The sequence below is a fragment of the Rhinopithecus bieti genome, unplaced genomic scaffold (assembly GCF_001698545.2).
Source record: "Rhinopithecus bieti isolate Rb0 unplaced genomic scaffold, ASM169854v2 scaffold_31823, whole genome shotgun sequence".
Classification (NCBI taxonomy): Eukaryota; Metazoa; Chordata; class Mammalia; order Primates; family Cercopithecidae; genus Rhinopithecus; species Rhinopithecus bieti.
In genome coordinates this window covers 2,915,543-2,926,743 of record NW_016814121.1, presented here as the reverse complement: position 1 = coordinate 2,926,743, position 11,201 = coordinate 2,915,543, and the positions used below count along the sequence as shown (strand labels likewise).

At 45.6% G+C, this 11,201-nt stretch overlaps 1 protein-coding gene across 2 annotated transcripts in view; it reads left to right on the top strand.

The window, feature by feature from the left end:
• The window catches only part of ABL1 (ABL proto-oncogene 1, non-receptor tyrosine kinase), a 195,772-nt gene that overhangs the window by 157,224 nt on the left and 27,347 nt on the right, over nucleotides 1–11,201 (top strand). For both annotated transcript variants that reach the window (XM_017849909.1, XM_017849910.1), the window contains exons 2-3: nucleotides 3,068–3,241; nucleotides 3,805–4,100. In XM_017849909.1, the coding sequence (XP_017705398.1) occupies nucleotides 3,068–3,241; nucleotides 3,805–4,100 (470 nt within the window). The remainder of the gene's footprint in view (nucleotides 1–3,067; nucleotides 3,242–3,804; nucleotides 4,101–11,201) is intronic.

The following is an 11,201-nucleotide window of genomic DNA, read 5'->3' as shown; positions in this document are numbered from 1 at the left end:
TTTTTTGAGACAGAGTCTTACTCCATTGCCCAGGCTGGAGTGCAGTGGCGTAATCTCAGCTCACTGCAGCCTCACCTCCCCGGTTCAAGCAATTCTCCTGCCTCAAGTCTCCTGAGTAGCTGGGATTACAGGCACCCACCACTAATTTTTGTATTTTTGCCCAGCTAATTTTTGTTTTTTTGTTTTTTTGTTTTTTTGAGACGGAGTCTCGCCCTGTCGCCCAGGCTGGAGTGCAGTGGCCAGATCTCAGCTCACTGCAAGCTCCGCCTCTCGGGTTACGCCATTCTCCTGCCTCAGCCTCCCGAGTAGCTGGGACTACAGGACCCCGCCACTTCGCCCGGCTAGTTTTTTGTATTTTTTTTTTTAGTAGAGACGGGGTTTCGCCGGGTTAGCCAGGATGGTCTCAATCTCCTGACCTCGTGATCCGCCCGTCTCGGCCTCCCAAAGTGCTGGGATTACAGGCTTGAGCCACCGCGCCTGGCCAATTTTTGTATTTTTAGTAGAGATGGGGTTTTGCCATGTTGGCCAGGCTTGTCTCGGATCTCCTGACCTCAGGTAATCTGCCCACCTTAGCCTCCCAAAGTGCTGGGATTACAGGCCTGAACCACCACGCCAGGCCTCTCTATTTAAGATCATAAAAATTACTAAACATCATAATGACATTATTTGGGATTTACTCTTTCAGAGAAACAGTTCCTGATGGTTTACTTCAGTTAATGATTTTATTGTTATTATTTATTTATTTATTTATTTATTTTTTTTTTTTTGAGATGGAGTCTTACTCTGTCTCCCAGCTGGAGACGAAGTCTCACTGTGTCTGCAGGCTAGAGTGCAGAGACGAGATCTCAGCTCACTGCACCCTCTGCCTCCCGGGCTCAAGCGATTCTCCTGCCTCAGCCTCCTGAGTAGCTGGGACTACAGGCACCTGTCGCCATGCCTGGCTAGTTTTTTCTATTTTAGTAGCGACGGGATTTCACCATGTTACCCATGTTAGTTTCGAACTCCTGAGCTCAGGCAGTCTGCCCGCCTCGGCCTCCCAGTGTTCTAAGGTTATAGGCGTGAGCCACCATACCCGGCCCAGTTAGTGATTTTTAAATTGTAGCTCCTTAAATGAGTAATTTGGATTTCACTCCACAATGTTCTTAAACTGTTAAGATCTACTTTAGGTGATTTGATTTGCTGGTTTGCAAGAACCCGTCTACACATTGTCTTTAGCACAAAAAAATTCTGGAGGGTTTCAGCCCTGTTAAAATTAAAAAAGACAAGAAGAAACTTCAGAAACAAATAATAACCTATTTGACCCTGTAATGAATAATATTCACACATTTTCTAATTTAAGAGCTCGATTGATTTCCAACTTTTAGAATCTGTTTCAGACAAAACATGGAAGAGTTTAGTAACAGTTTTTTCTATTCTGTAATAATAATTTGTACAAGGTAAAAAAAAAAATGTACAGAAGATCATATTTGAGGGTGGCCGTGGGGGCAAGAAAGCTGGAAGGACGGGTAGGATGTTAATAGCCTTGTCTTGTGAAGTAAGTCCTTCAGAGACACTGTCCTAGCTGGAAGAACAAGCAGTGAAGGTGTGTGTCTGTTGCTGAAAATAGGGCTCCAGTGATCTAACTGATATTTAAGAGAGGTGGGGGTGATCACCAAAAAAACAGCTCTGCCTCTGGGAGCAGAGAGGACTGGGATAGAAAGTATTTATCTTTCATATTAAGCCCTTCTGCACAATTTGATTTTTCTTATTTATTTATTTTTTATTTTTTTCCTTTTTTGAGATGGAGTCTCACTCTGTCGCCCAGGCTGGAGTGCAATGGCGCGATCTCAGCTCACTGCAACCTCCGCCTCCCGGGTTCAAGCGGTTCTCCTGCCTCAGCCTCACGGGTAGCTGGGACTATAGGCACGCGCCACCATGCCCAGCTAATTTTTGTGTGGCTAATGAAGACGGGCTTTCACCATGTTGATCAAGTTGGTCTCAAACTCCTGACCTCAGGTGATCCGCCCACCTTGGCCTCCCAAAGTGCTGGGATTACGGGCGTGAGCCACTGTGCCCGGCTACAACAAGAAACTTTCACTGCATATTTTAAGCAAAGGCAAACGCATATGTGGTAGACTGTTTTAATTTGACTAAACTCATATTGAATCAATGAATTTTAAAAGCTCAAACTATTGGGGAACAATAATTACCACCTTGGAATGAAAATACTTAATGTTTTCCACAAGATTTAGTAAAGAGAAGATTTTTTTTTAAAAACCACCTTTGGCCCGGGCGCGTGGCTCAAGCCTGTAATCCAGCACTTTGGGAGGCCGAGCGGCGGATCACGAGGGTCAGGAGTCGAGACCGATCCTGGCTAACCTGGTGAACCCCGTCCTACTAAAAAATACAAAAAAAACTAGCCGGGCGAGGTGGCGGGCGCCTGTAGTCCCAGCTACTTGGGAGCTGAGGCCGGGAGAATGGCTGTAAACTCTCATGTGTGTGCTGGACTTGCAGTGAGCTGAGATCGGCCACTGCACTCCAGCCCCGGGCGACAGAGTAGACTCCATCTCAAAAAAAAAAAAAAAAAAAAACGCAACCTTAAAATAATATAATGTGGGGCCGGGCGCAGTGGCTCAAGCCTGTAATCCCAGCACTTTGGGAGGCCAAGACGGGCGGATCACGAGGTCAGGAGAATCGAGATCCTATCCTGGCAACACGGTGAAACCCCGTCCATCTACAAAAAAAATACAAAAAGCTAGCGAGTGATGGTGGCGGGCGTCTGTAGTCCCAGCCTAACTCGTGAGGCTGAGGCAGGAGAATGGCGTAAAACGGGAAGGCGGAACTTGCAGTGAGCTGAGATCCAGCCACTGCACTCCAGCCCCGGGCGACGAGCGAGGACTCCATCTCAAAAAAAAAATAATAATAATAATAGTATGTATGTATTATAGATGTTAATAAATGAAATAAATTAGGAATGTATTAATGGTGTGTAAACATAAATAGTTTTTGCTTCTGAGAATAAAACTAATTTTTTTCTCCCGATTTTCTCTTGCTTTTTCTTTTTTCTGTTCCCCCCTTTCTCTTCCAGAAGCCCTTCAGCGGCCAGTAGCATCTGACTTTGAGCCTCAGGGTCTAAGTGAAGCCGCTCGTTGGAACTCCAAGGAAAACCTTCTCGCTGGACCCAGTGAAAATGACCCCAACCTTTTCGTTGCACTGTATGATTTTGTGGCCAGTGGAGATAACACTCTAAGCATAACTAAAGGTAAAAGGGTTGTGGGCAGCTAGTGGTGGTTGCAGGAAACAGAGATCTGGGAATTGCGGCTTGACCTGCCACCCTTTGCTCATTGAAGGAGCAGCTTTGAAATCTGGAATGCAGGGATATCCAAAACAACAACTGCATGTTTCTAAGGGAGTCGCCTCTCCTTAGAGGAGTTCTTGTGCAATAGCCCTGAGCAAAAACAAAACTTGCCCTATGTTTTATACTGAAAAGGACAGCTGAACAAAATACTGAATGCAATTTTCCCCTAAGAAAAGCATTATTTCCCTAAAATGTTGTCTTATATTAGGAACCGAGCACTTGAATAAACATAATTGATTATAAAAACTGAGGCTATATACTTACCTGTCTGTTCTGTACGAACAGGAAGCTTCAGATATAAATGTGTATTCTCATACACTTATAAATGCATATCTTTCAGTGGACTTGTTAAAATGAAATTGGTATTTAGGAATTTGGAAATCTTTAGTAGTTACACAAGAATCAATGAAAAAGAATGAAGCTGGTTTCCAGAACTGATATGTCTGATTTGGTTCCTTTCTTCTAAGGTGAAAAGCTCCGGGTCTTAGGCTATAATCACAATGGGGAATGGTGTGAAGCCCAAACCAAAAATGGCCAAGGCTGGGTCCCAAGCAACTACATCACGCCAGTCAACAGTCTGGAGAAACACTCCTGGTACCATGGGCCTGTGTCCCGCAATGCCGCTGAGTATCTGCTGAGCAGCGGGATCAATGGCAGCTTCTTGGTGCGGGAGAGTGAGAGCAGTCCTGGCCAGAGGTCCATCTCGCTGAGATACGAAGGGAGGGTGTACCATTACAGGATCAACACTGCTTCTGATGGCAAGGTAGGGGACCCTTGGCAGGGGGGCTGATGGGCCCGGGGCAGGGGAACCCAGAGGTCCTGGTGTCGGATTAATAAATTATTGCAGGAAAGCTCAACCAAGAAGATGTTTAAAGAATCTTTCAAGTAAACAGTAGGAGTCATTCCATTAGCCTTATGAAGACCCTTTATTGAGGATCGGTTCTGTGATATTACAAGTTCCTGGGCCCAGTATGATTCTTTTATTGTCTTGCTAGAGTTTTGTTGTTAGCAAGTTACTTAAAATAGGAGGAATATCTGTTGGGTTTCGGACACACTTTTTACAATAAGATTCTTCCTTAAAAAAAATATTTTATAATGATAGTAATCATCCTCAATTAGAAAAATTCAAATAATAGATTAGCTTTCCCAGAGCGAAAGACCACTTTAATATCCCCTCCCCCACAGAAGCCTGGCATGTGGGCTTCTTCCTGCAGATGAACACATTCATGGAGAGGTGTGTGGACATACGTGCATATACACATACAGTTTTCAGTGAAAACCAGGATCAGACCCACAGCTTAACAAACCCAAAGCGTATTGTTGTAAGGGAGGTGGTGTATATGATTTTGTGGTCTTCATATAAATAGTCCTTCAGAGTCCATAAAGAGAAGGGAGGAGTTAACATTGACTGAGATATCGCTGTAATACCTGCATCTTTGCATTAAAGAAAAGGAGGCATAAAGAGATCTTGCCGATATCAATGTAGTGAGACATTGATGGAATAGGCTTGGATCCCACAGTCTGGTCTATTGCACCAGGCTGTAGTTGAGAGGTACAGTGTAGATAGATGGATTGGTGTGGTCCGGATGGTGTATGTTTGTTTTCAGTTGTTTTGTTTTTGTTTTTGTTTTTGTTTTGAGATAGAGTCTTGCTTTGTCACCCAGGCTGGAATACAATGGTGCGAACTTGGCTCACTGCAACCTCTGCTTCCCGTGCTCAAGTGATCCTCCCACCTTAGCCTCCTCAGTAGTTGGGACCACAGGCGCACACCACCACACCCAGCTGTTGTTTGTTTGTTTGTTTGTTTTGAGATGGCATTTTCGCTCTCATTGCCCAGGCTGGAGTGCAATGGTGCGATCTTGGCTCACTGCAACCTCTGCCTCCCGGGTTCAGGCGTTTCTCCTGCCTCAGACTCCCAAGTAGCTGGGATTACAGGCATACGCCACCACGCCTAGATAATTTTGTATTTTTAGTAGAGACAGGGTTTCACCATGTTGGTCAGGCTGATCTCGAACTCCTGACCTCAGGTGATCCACCTGCCTCAGCATCCCAGAGTGCTGAGATTACAGGCATGAGCCACCGTGCCCAGCCGTTTTTGTATGTTCAGTAAAGACAGGGTCTCGCCATGTTGCCCAGGTTAGTCTCAAACTCTTGAGCTCAAGCAGTCTGCCCTCCTTGGCCTCCCAAAATGCTGGGATTACAGGCATGAGCCACTGAGCCCAGTCTATATTTTTTTTAATAGTATGTAATGCATGCAAGTGGTTATAAAAATTCAAAAGAACAAGATGAATTACAGTAAAAAGTAGTCATCTCCTAATTCACTTTTCCTGCGCAGAGGCAAGCACTGTTACTAGTTCCTTCCAGAGTTACCTGAACATAGATGGATGGTATATAGATGTTTATATGGATGTTTATATTCAAAAAGGCACACAAATGATGCATGCTCCAGGCTGTTCTGCATCGTGCTTCTCCTGTGTGGTAATACACCTTCGAGGCTGGGCGCGGTGGCTCAAGCCTGTAATCCCAGCACTTTGAGAGGCCGAGACGGGTGGATCACGAGGTCAGGAGATCAAGACCATCTTGGCTAACACGGTGAAACCCCATCTCTACTAAAAAAAAAAAAAAAAAAAAAAAAAAAACTGGGCGAGGGGGGGGGCCCCTTTAGTCCCAACTACTCGGGAGGCTGAGGCCGGAGAATGGCGTAAACCCGGGAGGCAGAGCTTGCAGTGAGCTGAGATCCGGCCACTGCACTCCAGCCTGGGCAACAGAGCGAGACTCCGTCTCCAAAAAAAAAAAAAAAAAAAAAATACACCTTCGAGATTGTTTTATGGCAACAGGTTTAGAGCTGCCTCATCTTACCAGTAACTATGTACCATGGATGGACTCACTTATTTCAGTAGTCCCCTGCTGGTTGACTTTTAGGTTGCTTCCAATCTTTAGTTATTATAAATAATGCTGATATGAGGTGGCTTTCAAACCTTTTTAAAAATCTTGGTCTGCTGTAAGAAAAACTCATTTTACATCACCACCCAGCCCTCACAATATAACAAAAGTTTCATAAAGTCTTACCTACCTTTACTGTATGTAACGCACTCTGATTTTGTATTTCATTCTGTTCTGTTTCATTTTTTTAAAAATTCTGGTTGTAATCCACTAAATTTATTCCATAGACTGACTAGCGGCCCACGGCCTGGTTTGAAAATTTGCTGCGCGTGCTTCTTTGTGTGTGGTGTAAGTGTATGTAGATAAGTCGCTAGAACTGATTGAAGGTTATGTGCATTGCCAAGTCACCCTCTATAGAAATTGTACAAATTTGTTCTCCCACGAACAATCCACAAAAGGGCTTGTTTCCCCTTAACCCACACCAACAGTTTATTATTAGATATGTAAAAACATCTTTGTCACTCTGACTGGTAAAGACTGGCATCTCATTATGTTGAATATGCATGTGGCATATTTTGAGTCATCTTTATGCCATTTAATAAATTCATCTTTTTCCTACATGTTAGAAATATACCAAGTGTATATGTGTATCTAGGCCTGTTGACCTCTCTATTCTCTTCCATTGGTCTGTCTATCTGTATGCCAGTACCAAACTTGTAATTACTGTAACTTTATACTGTGTTGTGGTATCTGATAGGCTAGTCCCCACTTAGCTTTTTAACGTTTTTTTTTTGTGTGTGTGTGGCTGTCTTCACACATTCACTTGTACCATATGAATGTACATATACTTCCTTTTTAAATGTTCTTATTTTTCTTCACATCCCAAAGTCTTCTGGCTGAAGTCCTATTGCCCATATCTGATGCTTTCCACCACTGCAGAATTCTTTAGTACCAACACTGCAGTGTGTATGTCGGACAACAGAGCCTGTTGTCCATGTGTGACTAGACATGGGCCTGTCAGCTTGCTTTTTGGGTTATTGTTCTTATCCCGGAGGTGGAGCTCTGTCCTTCCATTCTGAGGGATGTACTTGAGGGCATTGGGCCCTTTGAAAGAGCCTTCAGACCACAAGGGTACCTTTCTAGTGAATCGGAACACCAGGGTGCACCACCCATTGGGGGTGATTTTCTGGAGCAGACACCTTGCTTTGCATCTGTGCTATTTATCCAAGGCAAGTCATGCTGCACCAAGATAATCACTTGAGGTTTGCACTGAACGGGATAATGGTTTCTTTTCCCTAGAGCTGTTTAATCAGCAACCTTGGAACAGATGCAGGCAGGCATGATCTAGTGTGACAGCTCATTAGCTCTAGGGGTTGGTCTAAAATACTGTTCAAAGGGGCAAGGAAAGACCTGCATATGGGATACGTGATTTGCAGAATTTGAGATTCATCCAAAGAAGGAGAATCTGCCTAAGAGGCCTCTGTCTAAAAGCTAGTATGTGCCAGGTAGGTTTGTTTCATTCCAGGTAGAGCACAGGGAGCTCATCTGACTAGGCAGTGTCCACTACTGGGCAACACATCACACTTTCCTTGGCGTCTTGCCTCCTCCCTCCCCTCCTGGCAAAGACTCTCCTATCAGCTGTTTGGGCACCTGGGGACTTCTGAGCCCACAGCGTCATCCAGCAGACCTTCTGCGGAGGTTCCTTCCTGTGAGGGCCGCACTCGAGGAGGGTGTGCTGGGTGAGATCGTATCACTGGAATGAGTGGACATCGTTAGAGGGAGCTCCCACAGCTATGTGTGTGACCGCGTGGCTCGCCGCTGAAAAATGCTGCTCACATAGCAGAACTTTGATGCAATCCTTTTTGGATTTCTAAGGGGAAAATTTAAGACTGTTAGGAGGAATAGGCTGGGGTTGAGTAAGTTTGGTTCTTATTTTTAAATTAGTTCATCTTGGCCGGGTGCGGTGGCTCAAGCCTGTAATCCCAGCACTTTGGGAGGCCGAGACGGGCGGATCACGAGGTCAGGAGATCGAGACCATCCTGGCTAACACGGGTGAAACCCCGTCTCTACTAAAAAATACAAAAAACTAGCCAGGCGAGGTGGCGGGCGCCTGTAGTCCCAGCTACTCGGGAGGCTGAGGCAGGAGAATGGCGTGAACCCGGGAGGCGGAGCTTGCAGTGAGCTGAGATCCGGCCACTGCACTCCAGCCTGGGCGGCAGAGCGAGACTCCGTCTCAAAAATAATTAATTAATTAGTTCCTCTTTAGAAAACAACTGAATTTAGAAGATTCTTCTATAAGGCCCCCAAGGATTTCTTTCTGCTTCCTCCTGATGGGCTCTTATTTGCCTCTCTCCTCATGTTCTGAGCTTTTCAGCAGCCCTTGTGGCTCATCAGTCAGCCCAGGACCACCAGCTCGGAGCTCAGAGTTGGGGACTGGGAGTTATGAGCTGGACTCTTGAAGGGGCCAATACTAAAGTGAGCCATTGCCATTTCCTAGGAGCCTTGACAATCTCAAAACTCTTTGGATACCCTGGGATTTGATTGTCATTTTTCTGATACTTTCCCAAAGTTGTAACCCTCCGTCGACATAGCGGAATTGAAGATTGATTTTTCTTCACCACCTCCTGCCTAAAGTTCTTAGTTCTGAATGTTTGTGTCCACACCTCATTGACTTCTGTGAGATGCCCCTGTCACGTTCCTCGATTCCTTCTAGTCCTTAATAGAGTCTTTCATTTCCTTGAAAGAAATTTGCCGAGGTGACAGTTATTTTCATGGTCTGCTGAAGTGACAGATCCAGTGCCCTAAACTTCAGCCGAGTGGCAGGAAGGGATCATTTACACAGCCTCTTGGATGTTTAAAGTTTACCCGCCCTGACAGTGGCTCAGCAGGCATAGGCCTCCTGGTGAAAAGCCGAGCACATGGCTCACCTGTTCCAGTGAAGGAGCTTTGGACCGTTCTTTTGTACTGCAAGGCTTGCCTTCCTGCTGGTGTCTGAGCAGCTCTCGGGGGAACTTGCTTCCTGGCTGAGCAACCTGTAAACAGTATGTCTGAGGTGGGACTCCCGGGCCCAAGGCAGCCAAAGGTTGCACAGTCTAAGCTCTGTTAGCCTGTCAATGTGGCTGTCAGAAGAAACAGTTTCTTTTTTTTTTTTTTTTTTTTGAGACAGAGCCTCACTCTGTCACCCAGGCTGGAGTACAGTGGCATGATCTTGGCTCACTGCAACCTCTGCCTCCCAGGTTCAAGCGATTCTCCTGCCTCAGCCTCTCAAGTAGCTGAGACTACAGGTGCCCACCACCATGCCCGGCTAATTTTTGTATTTTTAGTAGAGATGGGGTTTCACCATGTTGGCCAGGTTGGTTTTGAACACCTGACCTCATGATCTGCCCGCCTTGGACTCCCAAAGTGCTGGGATTACAGGTATGAGCCACTGCTCCCAGCAAAACGCTGTTTCTAAGAGTTTCTTTGACAAGTCCTATCCTTCAGGTTCATGCATGATTAGGAAGAGGCAGCAGCCCTGGCTGAGCACCTGAGTGTTAATGGAACCAGATGCATAGCAAAATGACATGGTATTCATGACACTGACTTTACTTTCTTCCCTGAACATGCCACGAATTCCTGATGATCACACAGTTCCCCAACAAATGCTGCTCAAAACCTAGAACTAATCAGGAGCAAGCACCAGCCTTGACTGTTAGTGGGACACGGGGAAGATGGCTGTGAACCGAATATGCAGTACCTTTGAGGGAGAATGGTTTTAATATTTAGGAAGTGTCAGTATGTAAGTTTTATGTTGAAAAATGAACTAAGTCAAAGGTCTGTAAATTTAATTATTGAAAAGGATAAAGTTGGGCCATTCAGTGAAACCTCCTATAACTGAAATCTCTAACACAGTAGCCAATGGGGGAATCAAATGAGCCCAAGAAATTCTGCATAAACTAGGACTTAGGGGAGCCATTAGCATTCCACGCTGGAGTGAAGGAACCAGATCCGCCAGTTGGGGAGCACTCCTTTGAGGTCTGTGCTTCCTGCTCCGACGGGAGAGAGGGATAATGAGACTTGCTCCCAGGTGCCCTGCCCTGGAGCCCAGCAGGCCACACGGGCTCTTTGACCTTGTACTGTGCCAGTGAATTCCAAGGTGGGAGTGGTGCTCTGATTCCAGGAATGTCTTGGGATAGTTTTTCTCACTTCTCTAGACTCCTTGGTAGGGAGCACACCATCAGCGGAGCTAACCTGAGAACAGGAGTTGGAGCACTTGCCACCTGCAGTGAAGTAATTGGACAGCTGACAGACTCTTCCAGAGGGTCAGGGATTGGGAGCTGACCCCAAGTCCCGCTCCATTTTCTTTGTGTACAGCACTTGTGTCTGAAGAGAGTGAGTGGATGTGGCTGTGTGAGTATGAAGCTAACGGCAGCCCTCAGCAGTGCCGACTTCCGCTCCCCGATGCATTCCTGTGCGCACGTTTGCGGGTCTGAGCGTGAGTCATGGTCTGCCCCTAGAGCAGTTCACTCAGAGGCTTCTTCTCTTCCGTGCTCTCAAGAATAAAAGTGGGGCTGCCATGTCCTATAAAGTCTTGCCATTCAGAGGCCCTGTCTTGCAGAGGGATAAGCCAGTGTCACCAGGCCACAGTCCTTACACCAGGAGCAAGTTCCTTGTCTTTCTGGACAAGTTTTGCATTTCTCAGAATTTTATTTTAGTAAGATTGTTACCAAAAGATTATAACCCCAAAGTGTGTGCCTTTGGCTTGCCTAAGTTTTTGGAATTCACTTGTGTTATCTCCCCAAGCAAAACAAAAGAAAGAGAAACCTTTCTATTGACAAATCCTTTTTACCTTCTTGAGGGTTGTCAGTGGGACTAATTTGCATATTTCTTTGCTACTTTCTTTTAAAAACATTTTTCTTATTTACTATTACAGACATACAGTAATGGTGCCTGACATAACCCACAGCCAAAGGCCTTGGCCTTGCTGCGTGTATTTCAGGCT